The sequence below is a fragment of the Barbus barbus genome (genome assembly GCF_936440315.1).
Source record: "Barbus barbus genome assembly, chromosome: 40".
Taxonomy (NCBI): Eukaryota; Metazoa; Chordata; class Actinopteri; order Cypriniformes; family Cyprinidae; genus Barbus; species Barbus barbus.
The window spans coordinates 18910840-18932021 of record NC_136718.1 but is presented as its reverse complement, the minus strand read 5'-3'; the positions used below and the strand labels follow the sequence as shown (position 1 = coordinate 18932021).

General features: G+C 36.4%; 1 protein-coding gene across 1 annotated transcript; it reads left to right on the top strand.

Moving 5' to 3' along the window:
- The first annotated feature begins 14845 nt into the window (after positions 1-14845).
- On the top strand, positions 14846-16209 carry LOC306859599 (L-rhamnose-binding lectin ELEL-1). Its single transcript, XM_079400709.1, has 6 exons — positions 14846-14918; positions 15010-15033; positions 15151-15207; positions 15401-15533; positions 15673-15782; positions 15880-16209. The coding sequence occupies exons 1-6, from the start codon at positions 14888-14890 to the stop codon at positions 15897-15899; spliced, it is 375 nt and encodes a 124-aa protein (XP_079256835.1). The 5' UTR covers positions 14846-14887; the 3' UTR covers positions 15900-16209.
- Positions 16210-21182: the final 4973 nt, after the last annotated feature.

The following is a 21182-nucleotide window of genomic DNA, read 5'->3' as shown; positions in this document are numbered from 1 at the left end:
TGCAGAAGTTAGTCAGATCTAGTACAGTGATTTTTAACTAAAGAAAAAATAAAGCTATACATGCGTTACATTATTTATATATATATATATATATATATATATATATATATAAATATAAATAATCTATAACTGTATATAAGAATCACTGTACTAGAGCACTGAAATAGAGCTATTTGTAAATGTCAGATATCAATATTCAAGTTAGTATTCTCATTTGCTTAGAGTTTAGATTAACACAAGAAATACAATATGTTTCAGTTTGTGAAGTGGCTGTAACTATAGAGACGGAGGCGGGGATTGGTCTCCTTTGGGTTTGAAACTATACATACTTTCTGTATTCTCACAATTTTCCACTTAAAGCCCACAAACACAGGCTGTTCGCAGTTTTTCATCCATGCCAAATTTGCTTAGTCAGATTGCAAATCAGCATCGTCTAGTGTATAATTATTCACTGGCACTATGCCACTTCATTTGCTTGTTATGAGTGCCGTATCTAGCGCTTATGAAACCACATTATCTTTTGTCCTCAGATCGATATTTCTTCAAATTATATTGCTTAAAGTTCTGCTCATTTAATGTGTAAAGCTAGCGACCAAGTGGAAGTAGCCTGTGTGTGCTCTTCCTGATTGTGTTTTGTATGTTTGCAGAGTAGACTAATAATCTTGATTATCCTCTGTGAAAAAAGTCTAGCGGTGTTGGGTTTCCTGCAAGAATGGAAGGTGTGAGCTTTCTCATCTTGTTTTGTTTTCTTTGTGGTTTGAGGTGTGAATCTGTCACGAGGATTGAGTTTTGAGTTGCTGCTCTTTAATAAAGCTCAGAATAGAGTTAATAGAGATTAGCTGGTTAACCACATTGGTGGGTACTGTACTATAGGCCATATGCATGACTACACCGTTCCTTTGACGGTCACTCAGAAGTAAATTCTATGGCAAATTGGAAATATTGATTTAATGTACTTTTTTATGGTTATTATCTTTATTATAGTTATTTAATCATAGTTTTTAATTATATTATAGTAGACGTTTTAACACTTATTAAATCTAGTTAAATTTAGTATATATAGCTTTAAAAATATTATTAAATATGATCATTAACAAAACAATATATTAATATCTTTAATAGTGTGTATATATGTAAATAAGGTAACACTTTATTTTAAGGGGTCCTTGTTACACATTACATGTACTTACTATTATAATAACAACAAATTATGCATAATTACATGCAACTAACCCTAAACCAAACCCTCATCCTAAACTTAACCATATAGTAGTACATGTAGGTAATTAATAATATTATTCAGTACTTAAATGTATAATTACACTGTAATAAGGAGATATATAATAAACATATACCGTTAATAATTTAGTCCACAGACTATATTTAGCTTTGATGCAAGTGAACCTGTGGTTTTGTTTATGGCTTGGCAACTAACAATTATTAAATATACTGTAAATGTTATTACAGTTTTTTTTATTATTACAATCAGTATTTTTTTTATTAAACATTATTACATTTATTATAAACATTATTAGTATTATCAATAATATTACTTTATTTTATTAAATATTAATACACTTATTATAAATATAAACATTTAAATATTAATATTTTATTAAAGTGTTCATTTTATATAAATATCATTAGTGAATATTCATGTTTTTGAGGTTCTTAAAACCCCCAAAATAATGCCTGATGAAAATCAAATGATCAAAATATGATTTACAAGCAGTTGCATTTCATTTCAATTTAAGGTTCTTAAAACTCAGAAATACATATTTTGCCTTGCTTACTGTAGGATGAAGGGTTTGTTCTTGTGGTGTCAGCATTGTCAGGATGTTATGTGGGGAAGTCGTGGCCTAATGGTTAGAGAGTCGGACTAGTAATCGAAAGGTTGCGAGTTCGAGCCCCCGGCCGGCAGGAATTGTAGGTGGGGGGAGGGAATGTCCAGCGCTCTCTCCACCCTCAATACCACGACTGAGGCCACATACTGCCCTTGAGCAAGGCACCGAACCCCCAATTGCTCCCCGGGCGCTGCAGCATGGCTGCCCACTGCTCCGGGTGTGTGTTCACGGTGTGTGTGTGTGGATTTGTTCACTACTCACTGCTGTGTGTGTGCAGAGCACCAATTTCGAGTATGGGTCACCATACTTGACAATACGTCACGACGACTTATTTTCCTCCAGCTTCAGAGGGATTCGTCACATAGCATTTAAAGCTCAGAAAACCTTAGCATTTTGTTGTTTTGGTTTCCAGGCTCATGATCCAGTGACAGCTCATGATCGTATGTGACTTAATATCGTGTTTTCTATCTTTTTGTCTAAAGCCCTGCCATCTGAGGAGTGACGCTGAGCTGTGTTTCAGCACCTGGCATCAAAGGCTGACCGTGTCTCCTCCTGGAAGCTGGTTTCAAGTGGTGTCTTAGAGTGCTGAAGATATGAATCTAGCACCATTTGAAATCAGTGTTCTTGGGGTGGGAAATGCAGCACTTTGTAACTGGACAACCAACAACATTCATGCTTTATACTTTAACACCACTTACGATTGACTTCAAGACATGTCCTGTAACCAAGGTTGACCGATTTCTTTTGGTGTTCAGAGTCTTTTGGGGTTTCTAGCACCATTTGAAATCGGTTACAATGAAGGACCGATGACGACGCTGGAGCACAGAAGTCATTTCAACGTCTCTAAATATTGAGCGAATACAATAATTCAAAACAAATCAGCAAGATAGCAATATCAAAACATTTTATTAAAAATGTACAACATCAAATAAAATGTATTATTTTTGTGCAATTATATACAACACGTGTGATAAATAAAGTTGTGCAACATAAACTTTAACAAAAAGTGACAAGTCCATAAGTGTATTTAGTCAGACAGGTGATAACTTGTTACAATACCATAAAGTACCACTAGATGGCATGCTTGTTTATATCTCGTGGTCAAACTGTTATACTGTAGCATCTGAATACAGTAGGTGATGTCATTTTAATCTGGTTTGCACTGATGCTGCACATTTTTACAGAAACTTAAACAGCTCTATCAAGAAAGTCAACTCTCTTTCAGCATCTGACATAATAGAGTGTTTTCTTTTAAAATGTACATAAAATAAATGTATTTGGCAGATATAATTAGATATTTGTTTGAAATACAAATTTTAGATTTTCAAACATTCATTTTGCCTATATAGTAATAATTTTGTGTGAATTATGCATGAACAAAGAAAAAAAGCTTCTTCCCATTTACTCCTCAACAAGGTTGTTTGCAGCATATTATTATGGAATACATAGTTTACAACAAATCACAGGGGAGTGATTGAATATTCTCAGACCAAAAATAAGATTAGCAGCATCTTTAAAAAAAATTTCCTAAAGGTGTTTTTTGTTTTTTTAATGCAGCAGTTTACACCATTTAACACAGTTTTAGGTTCCCCTAAGAACCTTTCAGTGAACACTTCTTAAAATATTTTTTTATTTTATTTATTTTTGTATTGTGAAGAACATTTAAAAAAATCTAAAGACCCGTTTTCACTATAAAGAACGTTTTGTGAAATGCAAAGGTTCCATGAATCTTTTGGATGCCAATAAATGACCTTTTCTTTTATAAATAAAGTTTCGGGTTTTTTTTATCGTGGAAATATTTGTTATATGCAAATGTTATTACATTTCATTTTGTGTCATATGCAAATTTGATGTTATCATATGCAATTTTCTTTTCTACTTTTTTGTTGACAGACTGTTTTCTATGCTGTACAGCAGAACCCAACCATGTTCCTGGAGATCTATATGAATATAATATGTCCACCCAACTAGGATCACAATTCCTACCCTTCTCGACTTTGCAAACTGTATATAATAAATCAAACATATTATTCAAATATACAGATAAATACGGATGTGTCGAAGAATCCTGAATCTGGAAGAACAGCTGCAGCAATATATAGAATATATATTCCTGAATTTAAAACAAAAATAGCCAATATCATATACAGCAGGTAAAATAAGTATTGAACACGTCACCGTTTTTCTCGGTAAATATATTTCTAAAGGTCCTGTTGACATAAAATTTTCACCAGATGTCTGTAACAACCCAAATAATCCATATATACAAAGAAAACAAAACATATAAATTCAGAAATTAAGTTATGAGTAATGAAATGGAATGACACCAGGGTATTGAACACGCTTACTAAAATTTTTTTGGTAATGACAGCTTCAAGATACCGCCTGTATGGAAAAGCTAGTTGCAGGTGTGATTTTGGCCCATTCTTCCACACATCTTGTGAGCTCTGATCTTTACTTCTTTCCATAGATTTTCTATTGGAGTCAAGTCAGGTGATTGGCTGGGCCATTCTAACAGCTTTATTTTCTTTCTCTGAAACCAATTGAGAGTTTCCTTGGCTGTGTGTTTTGAGATTATTGTCTTGAAATGTCCACCCTTGTTTCATCTTCATCATCCTGGTAGGTGTTGGGACTGAACCAGCTAATATTAATGTCCACTGACAAGGGGCAGGATTGATTTCTAAGTAGTGATTGGCTTTCTATGCATTCTTGCACCTCCCTTTTTTCATGTGTTCAATACCTTTCCCTGTGCCATTCCATTTTATTACACATAACTTAATTTCTGAACTTATTTGTTATGTTTTCTTTATATTTATGCATGTGTTTGTATGTTACCGACATCTGATTTTGTCAACAGCACCTTCAGAAATATATTTGCTGAGAAAAATTGTGACGTGTTCAATACTTATTTTTCCAGCTGTATCTGTATTTACTTACAGATGTATTAATTATACTAGCACTGCAACGGATTGAAGAAATACAACACACTAATACTGTAATATGAACAGATTCAGTGTCTGCTCTAACAAGTCTCTAAGCAAGTCTTTTGAGTGGAAAATCTGCAGCACGGCAAGATTTATTTACCTGTTCAGAATATGTCAACATGGTATATTTCCTATGGCTCACGCTGTGGTGGAGGGAAACGAGGAAGTGGACTTCCTGGCTAGGATGGCTCTGAAGCGTTCTCATAGTGAGATTAATACAACAAGAAGCAAATCTGAAATCAAGAGAATATCAACTGAAGTAAAGATACGGCAAAGGTTATGGGATGAACAAAAGGAAGGCATCTTCACCAAATACAGAGATGAGAGAATGAGATGTGGTAGTAGGAAGACGTTATAATATCAAGACTGAGAATTAGACGTGCAGCTTTAAATTACAATTTACAAAAAATAGGGAAGCATGAAACTGGCAGCTGCGAAAAAATGTGAATCCAGAAACAGTAAAGCACATTCTTCTAGAATGTGATGCATTCAACTAAATCAAAAATTAGTATTGATGGGATATGATAAAGTATCACTCAAGACACTATTAGACAAATGCAATCAAGAATTAATGAGGAATTGATCAATTATCTATCTATCTATATGTATAGCCTATATATATATATATATATATATATGTGTGTGTGTGTGTAGATAGATAGAGAAAGATTTTTTTTTAGAGTTTTGAATTACTAAATCTGTGCACTCGTCTCCAGATCAGTAGGTGGCGGTAATGCACCTTTTTACGTTGGTTTGCCAAAACGATAGGCTGTGTTCGAAATGGCATACTTACTTACTGCCCAGTACACGGTGCATACTGCCTACTATTTTTCAAGAATACCTGTAGTGTGTGAAACAGTATACAATAAGCAACAAATGTTTCAGAGTATATGCCTAATTGTCACACAACAAACATTAATTCAGCACAGCTGTCAAGATTGTTACCTTTCAAACAAATGTACTAACTATTCTTTTACAAAGGCTTGTTATTAAGTAAACATTATTGCCCAATTGAATTCATTTCATAATTGAAGAACTTTACAGAGGCTATTGGACTGAACTGAATGAGCGGTCTTTAAATGAACTATGATATTTTTGGCAGTTACACTAAGTGCAAATAATGATAAAATAGCAGCATTTTCTTTAGCAGCAGGTGTGTAAATAGTAGTTAGGTGGCAGATATTTATACTTCAGTGCTGTAGTACATTATAAAACAGTATGAAATAACATATTGAGTGTAAATTATCATAAATTGTATTTGATGAACGCCACTTTATTGGGACAAAAACCTACCTACAGCTAAGCACACTGTATTATTAATGAGGCGTTTAATATCCACTTTTCAAATATTTACTTAATTTTTTAATTGAAAATAAATGCCTTTCTGATCTGGTGTGTATGTGTGTGAGGTGTTTGTGGCGTGAATTTAGGTGGGTTTAGACGATCCCCCGAGTTGCAGCCGGCCTGCCCTGTTCCCGCTAAACCTGGCCCTAGAGAATCATTTTAATAATCGTGTGGTGTGTTTCCTGGGAGAGAGAATTTTATTAATGCTCTTATAATAGTGTATTTTTGTATTGACGCTCACGTCTCGCTATTTATTTCTTTGCCTTCAATTGGTAAAACGTACCTGTGTCCTTATTGGGAGTATTTCCCTGGCGCTCCACCAGGGTGGCGTAGTCGGATTAAACTAAATGTGATTTAGGGTCTTTTAGACCTATGTGAGTGCCACAAACGTATATAGAAGTGTAACAGTAGGCTTGTTTGAGATGCGCCTTGCCTCGCCTGAAATTTAGTCGAGAGTAGGCGGCTGCAGTGAGGGGAGGAGTGAAAAAAGTGCAGGCAAGCCGGACACTTCCTGAATCTCGCTGTGTCGTTGGACTGCAAACGTCAGCAATGGAAGAGATCGCGTTCGCGTTCTTTATCGCACTTTGTGGATGCCTTTTATAATCAAAGCCATGATGAGAAATGAGGAGCACACAGATGCTGCACTAAATTTACACTGTTATCCCTAATTATGGGTTAAACATTTCAGAGTGGGATATGGCACAGCTGATTAACCTAATTATGCGTATCCTACTTAAGGGACAGTTTACCCCCCCCCAAAAAAAAATAAATCTTTGGGTGAACTATCCCTTTTTTACATGAAACATATTCCATGTAAATATATTACACAATTGTTTGTCACCTTAATGTAAATTTGAATTTCATGTTTAATGATTAGGAAAAGTGTGTACAGCAAATTATTATTCAAAATTAATATGAAACAAAAACACATTTTAAATTAAGAAATTAGCATGCATGTGTGGGCTTTGTTTACTGCACTCCTGAAATAAGACATACCCAGATAAAGATCTCAGATAAAAACACACAAACATGAGGCCTAATTGCAAAACCGTCACATTAGATGTAGCCTATGCATGCATCTAGGATGGATTGACTAATTTATTTAATGGAATAATGTTGTACAAAAATGTAAATGTACAAAATTAACACCAGCATACAATACATAAAGAGAAAATTACAACAAATAGGACTTCAAACCAAGAAAATAAAAATAAAACGGTAAATAAATAAAGCACGTGTCCTAATTACTAATAAATTACTATAGAAAAAGTAAATAGTATTAGGCTATAGCTAATGGGCTTCTTAGGATTAAGGGGAAAAAATATCAGATGACATTCGCAGCCAATGAGCATTAAGCTGTGTCGTCTGCAAGTCGTTTCCCATGATGCTTTTGATCAGCGCAGTTGGTGGAGAGCAACTGCGCTCGACTGCAGAATCCGACACGTGCGCCTTGCGCTCGCGAGAGATTTTTGACATACGTCAGCATGACATCAGAGCAAGGCGGACCGCACTCGGACACATTTCTAACCGGCACGCATCTCGCGCTGATCACCGGTGATCGGTTCTGCGCAGATTTTGCTCATCTCAAACAAGCCTATTTATAATTACTATTCCCCGCCTCCATTTCACTCACGCGTTTGAAGATGAAACGTCACATGGAGCGCGTTGCGTTCTGGGAAACAGTATCCCACGCAGCGTCTTCAGATACATGCATCAAATGTAGCAGGTAATCCGGGCATTCCATGCATACAGAAAACTCACTAGGTGCGTTCGACTTCATGCGGCGCCGCAAAAATCGGCTGCGGCCTGACAAAAGTAATGCATTCTGGTTAGGACATTTGTCCGACTATGACCGGCGCTGCAGCCGCCTTACGATCACATGTGCTGTCAAAGTACCGCGAGAGCAAAACGAGACCAGCCGCTGAGGTCAGGCGCTCGAGTTGCTCTTTTTTTTTATTTTATTATTTTTTTTTTATTGCAAGTCAAAAAGAAAACCACACAAAACAGCACTGCATTAACATACAATAAGAAAGGAGAAAACAACAACAACAAAAAACAAAAACAAAGCAAAAAATAAATAAATCAGAAAGAAAAAATTGCCATAAGCCTTAATAAACTTGCTGCTCTTATTGTTATCAATGTGTTTAAGAGATTTGACAATAAGCAAAATCTCTGCAAGAAAGACATCAAATCTAGTTAACGTATTGAGAAATTTGGTTTTATGAATAAAACATTTACAATGCAAAACAAAAAAAATTAACAACAAGATCGATAGCATGGTCACTACCAGAAAAATAAAAAATATGTCTTTCAATGAAAATTTTAAGTCATATTTTATAAAAGAAGATAAATAGCAGCTTAAGTTCTCCCAAAGAGATTTAACCTGATTGCAATAATAAAATAAATTGAGTAAAGTTTCTTCCTCAACTTTGCAGGATACACATAAATTAGACAGATCAAAAAAGAAGCAATCTGGGAGTTTGTTGGATAAATATTATGCAAAATCTTAAAATGTACCTCTCTGATTTTATTAGAGATGCAGAATTTTTCAGGAAGTAACCATGCCCTCTTCCAGAAAAATGTACATCTAGGGGATGTATATACTGAATAATGTAACATTCGCTTTATATATCTACTGTTACATTTTTTATCAAGAAAACAAACTCATCCAATAAAAGTTTGGGCATACTCGTTTTCCTCTCATTAAAACATAAGTATTTATTTTAAATAAATGCACAAAACATGGAGATAAACTTTTGATGACAGAACTGAAAGATCTAGCTGGCAGAGGAAAACTATACAAAGTCATAAATTCTTCATACTCCAGTATAGTGCCATCATCTTTAAATAAATCCAAAACGAAGACAATACCTCTGTCATACCACTTTTAATTCCCGCCCGACTGCAGGCGGCTACTAGTATAGTTCATCTCGAACAAGCCTACATACTATTCACAGTGTACGCACAGCATACTGCAATATTGTAGGAGTTGTATGATAGTATGCCATTCGGAACACAGCTTCTGTACTGATTTCAGGGTACTTCAGTTATATTTAGCAGATTCTGGCAAATATAGTAGGTCATCCGGGTATTTCATGCATACAGAAAATGTGCATACTATGCGCAGCATTCATACTGCATGCTGCAGAAATAGTAAGAGTAGTATGATAGTATGGTGTTTCGAACACAGCCACAGACCAAAACCGCCGTAAAACACTGCGGTCAAGCCAACCGCACTTTTTGGTTTGCGCGTCTAATCGCGCACTTACGGTATGGGTGCTGAGAGCGGTCAAAATGGATGTAAAGACGCTGTTATAACTGCGTTTAAAAACATTAATGCATAACATGTAATTTAACCCTAAAAAGACCATAAAGCGACATCAGAATATCAATTTATTGCTATTTTCCACAAGGGTATAAATACAATTTCTTGTGTGTGTGTTTTAACATGACTAGACTTTATTACTTGAACATTGATTTTAATATTTGTGAATAAATTGTATGTGTATTAACATTTCTATTGTGCATTTGTTAATGTACACTTATTAATGTTTATTAATTGTAGTCATAATCTTAATTAATTAATGGAAGAGAAAAGAGGAGAACAGGAGGAGACCTTGAGCCTGGACCCCTAACTATAAATTCTCGTGAAATTAATGTATTAATTTTTTTTTTTTAAATTTACATATGTCAACTTTGGGATTAATAAAGGTGATTAAAGCCAACTACGGGCGGACTGATCGCACAACATGCGCTAGAAGGAGACCAGCTCAACAAACCTCAAATACGCACTGCTTTCGAGGAACATCCCTTCATACAATGTCCTCACGATAGGATTAACACATAAAGCAGAGAAAAAATAGTTTGTTTGCCATTTAATTTTATGCATAATTTTACAAGCTATTTACAAGAGCCTCTTTTCACACAAACACTTCTCTATCAGGCCTGTTGTTTGAAAGCACCTTTTGACCTTCCTAGAACATGCACAGGACATTTCAACATGGTCAGACTGCCACATAAGCAATATTAGTAATTAAGCAAAAGCTAATAAAAGAAACCAATCATCAGAATCTTTAAAGCACTGTAATTACACTTTAAAAAAAACACACTCACACACTGATGCCTTTTGACCAATGATATGACATGACATTTTGTCTCTCTAATTCGGTTTACTGATATATTTTACTTTTTTTTTTCTTTGTGATTTGTTTTGCTTGAAAAGTGCTACATTTCTAATGCAGTGACATTAATATATTTTTAATTAAGTATGGCTGTAGACACACATAATATGATTAACCTATGATTACTTGTGCGATACTAATTGGCAAGTGTTACACATAAAAAACTATAGAATTCAAAACTCTCTCCACTTACATATAAAACTAGGATCTCTTAAGAAATATCATCTGCTACAAACTTGAAGTTTGCCTGAAACGAACCGCTAGATGAATAAACACTTGAGGTCAAAGCATAAATGTATAAAATCACACCCAGCTTTCAGAGAAAGATGCATGTATTGTAGTTTATCCATGCTACAATATTAAGAAACAATCAAATAAGAAGTAGAAGGAAGAAGTATTGTTTTATAGAATCATGCTGTGATATGACTTCAATTTTCAAGAGGCTATGAACTGTGACTAATTTCCTTTTTTGTTATCTACAGTCAACAGATGGTGATGGATCCGCTGCTTTTACTATCCACCATAATTTGTTATCCACCTTACAAAGTTGTTTTCTTATTCATCATATTCATTATTAGACTTGTCATCTAGATGCTTAAAATTTGGTCTTCTCTGGAAGTGATATTTATATGAATAAAAAATGTTTGTGAATAAAACACACGTTCTTGATCTTTAGTTATTGATCTATGTACAAATTAGAATAGTGAGAACACAAACAGCAGTTTTTGATAAGCTTTCGAAAAGTAATTATTTTCTCTGAGGGTTGATGTTGGTTTTTAACACCTTTATAAAGTTGGTTCCTTGTATACTTTGACTCAGAATCTCAATGAAAACTATAATGCTGCAATGTTTGATACATACTTTAATGATCATGTGTCAACAAATGAGAATAAAAATGTTTCAAAAAGTAAAATGTCCAGACACTTAAGAAATGGGATATTATGAATGTTGCAATGTAAAAAAGGGTTATTTTCTTTATCCATGTTTCTTTTTCTTTTCATTATTTTTCTTTTATTTTTTTTTAGGTGATTTTTGTGTCTGTTATACTGAATTATATTGAACAGCACCTTTTGACCTTCCAAAGAACATACACAGGACAATACAGCACAGGCAGCCTATGTATAGTATCATGAATTAAGTAAAAACTAAGGAAAAAAACCTTAGAGAATCATGAGAATCTTTAAAGAACTTTAATAACACTTTTTTTTTCAAAAGACATTTAATTCGCCATTCAAAAATTTTCAATTACACACACTGACACCTTTTTGACCAGTGAGTTGACATGACATTTTGTCTGTCTAATAAGGTTTACTGATAATTGTTTGTTAAGTTTATTATTTTTTCATTTTGATTTGTTTTGCTTGAAAAGTGCTACATTTCTAATGCAGTGCCATTAATAGATTTTTTTATTAGGTATGGCTGTGGATACACATAATATGGACAACCAACTTGTGCGATACTAATTTGCAAATGTTCTACATATAAAAAACTATAGAATTCAAAACTCTCTCCACTTAGATATAAAATGAGGATCACTTAAGAAATATGCTACAAACTTGAAGTTTGCCTTAAACAAACTGCTAGATGAAGAAACACCTGCGGTCAAAGCATGACTGTATAAGATCACACCCAGCTTTCAGAGAAAGATAAGAAGTAGACAAAATAAATAGCGTTTTACAGAATCATGCTGCAATCATTAAAATTTCAACATTCAAGAGGTTATGAACTATAACTCTAATTTCCTTTTTTGTTATATACAGTCAACAGGTGGTCATGGATCCACTGCATTTCTTATCCACCTTACTTTATTATACACTTTACTAGGCGAGTTTCTGTGACTGTAACTAGAAGAATACCAAAGTGCAGTAAATGTTAAAACTACTTGTGTTATAAAACCACTGAGTTATAATTACAACTAAACATTAAAATATTACAAAAAATAATTGTTTTCCATATCAAGTATGGACTGTTTTTGTACAGATCAAATAAATGGAAGCAAATGACACTGGAAGTCTCGCACATTCAAGTTACAAAATGGCCGATGGTTCTTTACACAGACATAGTAAGCCTTTTTATTTATTTTTTTCTTGAAATTGCTCGAGTTCTTCATTCCCACCTTTTTGTTTTTCAAATCTGTAACTGCCAAAGCCACCTTATTATTGATTTTCTGGAGCTCAGTTATCTGATTACACAGGCATGTTATACAGTTGGGCAAAAAAGTATTTAGTCAGCCACCAATTGTGCAAATTCTCCCACTTAAAAAGATGAGGCCTGTAATTTTCATCATAGGTACACTTCAACTATGAGAGACAGAATGGGGGGGAAAGAATCCAGGAAATCACATTGTAGGATTTTTAAAGAATTTATTTGCAAATTATGGTTGAAAATAAGTTTTTGGTCAATAACAAAAGTTCATCTCAATACTTTGTTATATACCCTTTGTTGGCAATGACAGGTCAAACGTTTTCTGTAAGTCTTCACAAGGTTTTCACACACTGTTGCTGGTATTTTGGCCCATTCCTCCATGCAGATCTCCTCTAGAGCAGTGATGTTTTGGGGCTGTCGCTGGGCAGCACAGACTTTTAACTCCCTCCAAAGATTTTCTATAGGGTTGAGATCTGGAGACTGGCTAGGCCACTCCAGGACCTTGAAATGCTTCTTACGAAGCCACTCCTTTGTTGCCCGGGCGGTGTGTTTGGGATCATTGTCATGCTGAAAGACCCAGCCACGTTTAATCCTCAATGCCCTTGCTGATGGAAGGAGGTTTTCACTCAAAATCTCACGATACATGGCCCCATTCATTCTTTCCTTTACACGGATCAGTCGTCCTGGTCCCTTTGCAGAAAAACAGCCCCAAAGCATGATGTTTCCACCCCCATGCTTCACAGTAGGTATGGTGTTCTTTGGATGCAACTCAGCATTCTTTCTCCTCCAAACACGACGAGTTGAGTTTTTACCAAAAAGTTCTATTTTGGTTTCATCTGACCATATGACATTCTCCCAATCCTCTTCTGGATCATCCAAATGCTCTCTAGCAAACTTCAGACGGGCCGGACATGTACTGGCTTAAGCAGGGGGACACGTCTGGCACTGCAGGATTTGAGTCCCTGGCGGCGTAGTGTGTAACTGATGGTAGCCTTTGTTACTTTGGTCCCAGCTCTCTGCAGGTCATTCACTAGGTCCCTCCGTGTGGTTCTGGGATTTTTGATCACTTGTGATCATTTTGACCCCACGGGGTGAGATCTTGCGTGGAGCTCCAGATCGAGGGAGATTATCAGTGGTCTTGTATGTCTTCCATTTTCTAATAATTGCTCCCACAGTTGATTTCTTCACACCAAGCTGCTTGCCTATTGCAGATTCAGTCTTCCCAGCCTGGTGCAGGTCTACAATTTTGTTTCTGGTGTCTTTCGACAGCTCTTTGGTCTTGGCCATAGTGGAGTTTGGAGTGTGACTGTTTGAGGTTGTGGACAGGTGTCTTTTATACTGATAACAAGTTCAAACAGGTGCCATTAATACAGGTAACGAGTGGTGGACAGAGGAACCTCTTAAAGAAGAAGTTACAGGTCTGTGAGAGCCAGAAATCTTGCTTGTTTGTAGGTGACCAAATACTTATTTTACAGAGGAATTTACCAATTAATTCATTAAAAATCCTACAATGTGATTTCCTGGATTCTTTCCCCCCATTTTGTCTCTCATAGTTGAAGTGTACCTATGATGAAAATTACAGGCCTCTCTCATCTTTTTAAGTGGGAGAACTTGCACAATTGGTGGCTGACTAAATACTTTTTTGCCCAACTGTATATAAGCGTGAACAGCTTTGTTCAGTTATGGATCCTCTCCTCTTCTCCGCTAAGTACTGTAAGTAACAGAAATATTGAATTTTATGAGTTTTTATTTGGGTTTATTCATAAACATACTGTCACAATTTTTTGATTCCCATGAGCATCCCTCCTCGACCCCAACTCCTCACTTTTAATCTATTCTCATCCCATACTAGGGATAGGGGATGTTCCGGGCCTCCCCCAGGACAGCATGCCAAAATATGCTTACTATTTGCTCAATCAAATTAGATGTAAGGGTGAACTCATGAATGTTTATTAATGTAATCGATTTGACTGCACTGACACTATAGGATGATTAGAACTGCTTATAGTTGAACTGAACTTGTTTCAAAGTGGATGAACACTTTGCAGCTATTAAAGTAAACTGACTTTGGCTGAATAATGACACTCTATTGTCTTTTTAAAGCTGCGTTACATCAGAACTTGAATTTGTCTCATAATTAAAGAAGTTTCCACAGTTTGTCCTGCTCTCTGTATTGTGTAAAGTGTTATAGAAATAAAGGTGACCTGACTTTAATATTGCAAAAAAATGAGGTGTTGCTTTTCAGAATCTTGCTCGTTTCATAAGATGTCTCCTATTTCTGCATTTGTGACCTACAGATGATGATGGGTTTGTGTTTGCTATAAATACCATGTGCACATGTGTCTTCTTAATAGAATTCTAGAGTTTTCCTTCTGTTCACACATTCAACATGCTGGTGCAAAAGCTAAGCTGGATCATTTGTAAGTATTGATTTAGAACCCATTGAACTTGCATGATTTTAAATGTTTAATTAAGTGTTTTATTTTATTTCTATTTGATTTTGATTTTCAGTGCTGCTCTTTCTGTGTCATCATGGTAAGAATGGCAATTCACTAATGTATAATGTACAGTCTCATTAAATAAAAAAGATTTTCAAGTATAGAACATTATATTTTAAGTATTCTAATCTTCTTGCATGTTTCCTCTCTGCAGAAGTAGAAGCTAAAAGAACAGTGGCCTGTGAAGGAAAATCTGTGCGCCTCAGCTGTGGTAATTCAGTCATTTCTAATTTATATTTTTGGTCTTTTGTGCCCAAATTGCACAGTATGTGAGAGACAGGAAGCAATGGAAGAGAAAAGAGTAGAACAGGAGGAGACCTTGAGCCTGGACCCCTAACTATAAATTCTCGTGATATTTTTAAGTAAATTCATTTATAATTAGTTTTTTTTTTTACATATGTCAGCTACTGGATTAATAAAGGTGATTAAAGCCAACTACGGGCGGACTGATCGCACAACATGCGCTAAGAAACCAGCTCAACAAACCTCAAATACGCACTGCTTTCGAGGAACATCCCTCCATACAATGTCCACATGGTAGGATTAACACATAGCAGAGAAAAAAGTTTGTTTGCAATTTAATTTTATGCATAATTTTACAAGAGCTAGAAAAATGTCATTCTTATGTCAATGGAACATTAAAGCTCTTCTCAAGTACTTGTCATTGTCTGTCCAGGTGTGAGGGAAGAAAGAACTGTTCTGTTCCTGCAGTGAACATCGTTTTCTCCAATCCTTGTGTTGGGACTCATAAATACCTGGAGGTGTATTACGTCTGTGTCAAAAAAGGTACATTTTGAAGTTGATAATTAATCATAAAATTCTTTAGCTTCAGACATGCTATGTAGATAACAAATAATAATCTTTATTTTTTATCTGTTATAAGGTGCATTGCAAAGAAAGTAAATAAGTGCATCGGATTCTGTCCACTCAGATCCTGTTACAGTGTCCATAAGTACCTGGAAGTGATGTGTGTAAAATTCAGTGACTACCCTGTCACGTAAATGTTTTTTTTTGTGTGTGTGTGAAAAGGAAACAGATATAACATTATAGATAATAAAATATAATTATAGATCATTTGTGGGATTCTCTCTGTTAGACACTCTGTTAGATATATCTGTTAGACACACTTCTATCTGCATAAATGTGTGAAACTATAATGTTGTTGAACATCAAACTGTATGAAAATAAATAAAACTCCATCTACTCTGAAAGGAAACTCAGCTCCACCAAACCTCATTAATTGAGAACAGTCAGGAGATCTGGTGAGAGAATAACTCAAATTCTTGTAGAAGAATGTACAAAACACAAGAGTTGTCTTTATTTCATTTTTTCAAATTTTGTGCGCTAAAACAATTCTGACTTAAGTTTTATTGACAGCCTGGAAGTAAGTAATATTGCATATTTATCTTTAGGCAATACACCCAGTGAGCTTGAGTTGGGAAGGATACAACAGTTTGTGTTTTTCGAGGCACTTTGTGACTTTTCTGACTTCATACATAAAAAAAAAGCAAAACTTTGAATTATTTTGAAAAATTTGAAAGAAAGTTTAAGAATTCTGATTTTATAATAAACTGGAAGCCAGAGTACAAAGTCTACAACATTAATTTTATTTTTATACCTATTGAGATATTAAAATACTAGAAGCCACTGATATAATTAATTAAGCTAGACCAAGGTCAGTGGTAAATCTAAGATAAGAGTCAGGACCAACCACTTATGACAAATACACTCACACTTCAAATACAGACATCACAGCAATGTAATATTGCCACACACGCACACACACACACACACACACAAAAGAAAACAACAAAAGTGAAATGGTCCTAGAACTTAAATTCTTGATTTAAACCACTTGTACTCAAATAAAACGTTTACAACCAATAAAAATAAATATGATAACTGATAATACAAACTAAATGTAAAGTATTCAAAACAAAATGACAAAAAATGAAAACAATACAACATCACAACACTTGTTATAAAATCAAAATACAAAAACATCAAATTCAAAAAGAAAGAAAATAGAGAAGAAACAGTGGTTGCCCAGAACAGCAGCTAGTCCATTCCCTATCAATTTAAAAAATAAATCTTGATGCTCAGACATCATTAAAACATAAATAAAATATATTTAATCCTTGAAAATGCATATCTTATTCATAAAAGCTGAGGTAAAGGAAGCAGAAGAGCGGAGGGAGAATTGTCCAATTAACCGATTTGTAGAAGATTTTGGATTTAAGCACTCAGGCAGTTCTTCCAACTCGTGAAACGCTGTCCAAAGAGCGAGATCAAACGCTAGGTTTCACAATATTTAGAGAATTTCAAAATCCCTTGCCCAGCCCTTAGAGCGACCACTACCTCATTCTTGCCACAGTACTATAAAGCAAAAAAACTATTAAAATGAGTGACTAATAAGCCAATAAGTGCTCCTCTGCTGCCATCTACTGTGGTAATTTGATGGGTTTTTTTTTTTTTTTTTTTAAACAAGTGTTTGTTCATCACAATGTATATTTTGGTCATCCCATTAAAAATAACATTTAAATTTGATCATTTTAGAGCTTTAAAGTCCTGGAAGTAGTTGTGTAAAATACTTGAAAGTCATTAAAAAGTGCTTGAATTTCTCTATCAAAAGGTTGTACAAACCCTGAAATGAATATTGTAAAAACATTTGACTGTTTCTGCCATTACACCATGGTTATAGTTAGTGTTACTACTTCTAGATTTCTACGTCAGCATCTGTTTATAAGAGAGAATTCTGTGCAGAATTTGAACACTTCTTAAAAAATGGTCACAGTCTGGAGCGCTGCCTCTTAGGCCTGTTGTTTTAAATTAACTTTTGACCTTTTATGCAATGCAGTGACATCTTTAAAATCTGGCTGTAGATACATGTAGCCTAGTATGAACTATTAATGATGTGTAATATTATTTGCAAGTGTTGCCTGCCTGCAACGTTTCAGGTGTACTATCAACCATATCAGTACATGTGAGAATATGCTGTTCATCATGTGATTAATTCAGCCTGGATGTTTAAGGTGTTTGTAATGCAATTAATTAGAGTACTGCTGTTTCTGTGTCACCATGGTAAGATGTCCCAATTTAATTGAATAAAAAATCAAATAAAATAAATAAATAAATTAAAGAAAAGAAAAAGGATATAATGACATTATTTATTTTTTAATTTTACTTTGCAATATCATCACAGCTAAACACCATGTTTCCTATGCATTCCAGGTACAACATAAACATCCATTTAACTTTAACTTAAGAATCAATGGAAATGTAATCAGATTTGTTATCCTTGTAAGGATGTGCAACGGAAAGAGGTCTTTTTTGGTCTTTGAATTTGGTCTTCTCTTGAAATGACATTTATATGAATAAAAATATTTGAGAATAATGGAAAAAAATATATATATATTTATTTATTATTGTTATATTTATATTTATTTATCTATTTACAAATTAGAATAGTGAGAATTATATAAAAACACAACCAGTAGTTTTTGATAAGTTTTGACAAATTGGATTGATTCTGAGGGCTGATTCTGGTTACCTTCATTAAGTTGGTTCAATGTATACTTACACTCAGAATCTCAATGGAAGCAATAATGATTCAATACATGATACATGATTTCTGTCTCAGTATCATAGACGTATAGACTTCCTAATCATCTAATATGCATACTGCCATATGTTCTTAGTTATGTGTTGGACTTCTTGCCTCCTGAGTTTCCTGTGCCAGTTTGCATTTACATATATTAAATGTAAATGTAAATGTTAATTACAGATGATAACGGATCTGTCTTTATTATAAATGCCATGTGAACATGTGTCTTCTAAAGATTATTCTTTAGTTTTCCTTCTGTTCACACATTCAACATGCTGGTGCAAAAGCTAAGTTGTATCATTTGTAAGTATTGATTTAGAATTTAACTTCAATGATTTCAAATGTTCTAATCAGTGTTTCAATGGGTTTCTATTCATTTTGACTTTCAGTGCTTCTCTTTCTGTGTCAATCTAGAAAGAATGGCAGCTGACTAACCTATAGTGTACAAACTCATTAAATAAAAAGATTTTCAAGTACTTAACAAAATTAGCCTAATTAATTTTATTATGTTCTTGCATGTTTCCTCCCTGCAGGAGTAGAAGCAAAGAACAGTGGCCTGTGAAGGAAAATCTGTGTGCATCTGCTGTAGTGAGTAATTCAGTCATTTCTAAGTTATATTTTTGTGCCCATATAGCATAGTATGAGTGAAACAGGAAGCAATGGAAGAGAATAGAGGAGATCAGAATCAGAAGGAGAGCCTTGACCCCAAACTTGACCACAATTCTCATGATAATTTTAAATTAATTAATCAATTTATTATTATTTACATGTGTCAGCTTTGGGATTAATAAAGGTAACTAAAGCCAACCACGGACGAACTGATCACACAACATGCACTCGTAGGATACCAGCTGATCACACCACAAATACTCACTGCTTCAATGTCCACGATTAACAAATAGAAGAAAAAAATTGTTTGTTTGAAATTTAATTTTATGCATAATTTTCAAGAGCAAGAAACGTCTCGGTTACGTACGTAACCCTCGTTCCCTGATGGAGGGAACGGAGACGTTATGTCGTGACGACATTAGGGGATTTACTTGGAAGCCCCGACTGCCTCTGATAAGAGAAAACGCCAATGAAATTTGGCTAGTGGATTTTGCATACCTGAGCCACTCCCCGTGCATACGGGTATAAAAGGGCGACAGGTGCATCCACTCATCAGGTTTTCCGCTGAGGAGCCGAGAACGTGTCCCTGGCAACCAGCGATGGTTCAAGATTGTGGCATGGGGACATAACGTCTCCGTTCCCTCCATCAGGGAACGAGGGTTACGTACGTAACCGAGACGTTCCCTATCTGTCGGTCACTACGAGTTATGTCGTGACGACATTAGGGGTCTATGGAAAGCGCCACAACCTGAACCCCGTCACGACCTTGTGGCATGCAGATGTTGACAAGCTAGTGCGTGACAGACAAATGCGATGCGAAGGTCGCAACCTTCCCGTCGCCCCAGCGCAAATTCGCTAACCTTGGTGCCCGCAGGGACCACTGAGTACATTGCTACTGGAGATAGCCAAGCCGCTGTTCCTTTCCCCAGAAATCGGAAGGGATTTCGACCTTCTATGAAAGATTGCTTCAAGTCTTTCCTGTTTGTTGTTACAGCCCGGCAGTAACGACGGGGAAGCGAGCCTTCCGGAGAAGGGCGCTACGGAGGCCACACCCTGCCCGAAGGGAGGTAACGTGTGGAGACACTGGTATGGACTGGCCCAAGCCTGGGGCAGTGCTACATACGCCTGGACCCTGGGGCAGATCCTACCTAGGAGAAGGGAGGAAGGCTGCCAGCAGGGCCTGACAGAGCTCTGTCAAAGGGAAGACACGGGTTTACCATGAGGGAAACCGTACCGTGGATGAATACACGTGTGGGATCACCCGAAGGGAATCAGGCCGCACGGGCACCTAGCCGAGTACAGGGGCTGACCGGAGACCCGGGCAAGCTAACACCGGTACTGGGCCTGGCGTCAGACTGCTCCGCCCAGCCTGACTGCCGGGGGTGCTGGAGGAACTCCGCCAGGGTTCGCCGTTCGGGGAACTAACTGGAGGAGAGAATAGGCGCTCGTATCCCCGGGTAAGGGGGAATGGCGCAGCAAGCGTGACACCGGCCAACTCTTCCCGACACTTACCTGTTACCCAACACACGGGAAGAGACTGGCTCAACGCGGAGACTGTAAAATCTCGCGAAGGTGTTCGGTGTCGCCCAGCCCGCAGCTCTACAGATGTCTGCCAAAGAGGCGCCGTGCGCCAGCGCATAGGAGGAGGCAACACTCCGTGTGGAGTGAGCCCTCACCCCGAGGGGGCACGGCTCGCCTTGGGATTGGTACGCCAAGGCGATGGCATCCACTATCCAGTGGGCCAACCTCTGCTTGGAGACAGCCTTCCCTTTCTGCTGACCTCCGTGGCAGACAAAGAGCTGCTCAGAGCTTCTGAAGCTCCGGGTGCGGTCCACGTATATGCGCAGCGCTCTTACGGGACACAGCAACGCCAAGGCTGGGTCTGCCTCCTCCGAGGGCAGTGCTTGCAGGTTCACCACCTGATCGCGGAAAGGCGTGGTGGGAACCTTAGGCACGTATCCAGGCCGGGGTCT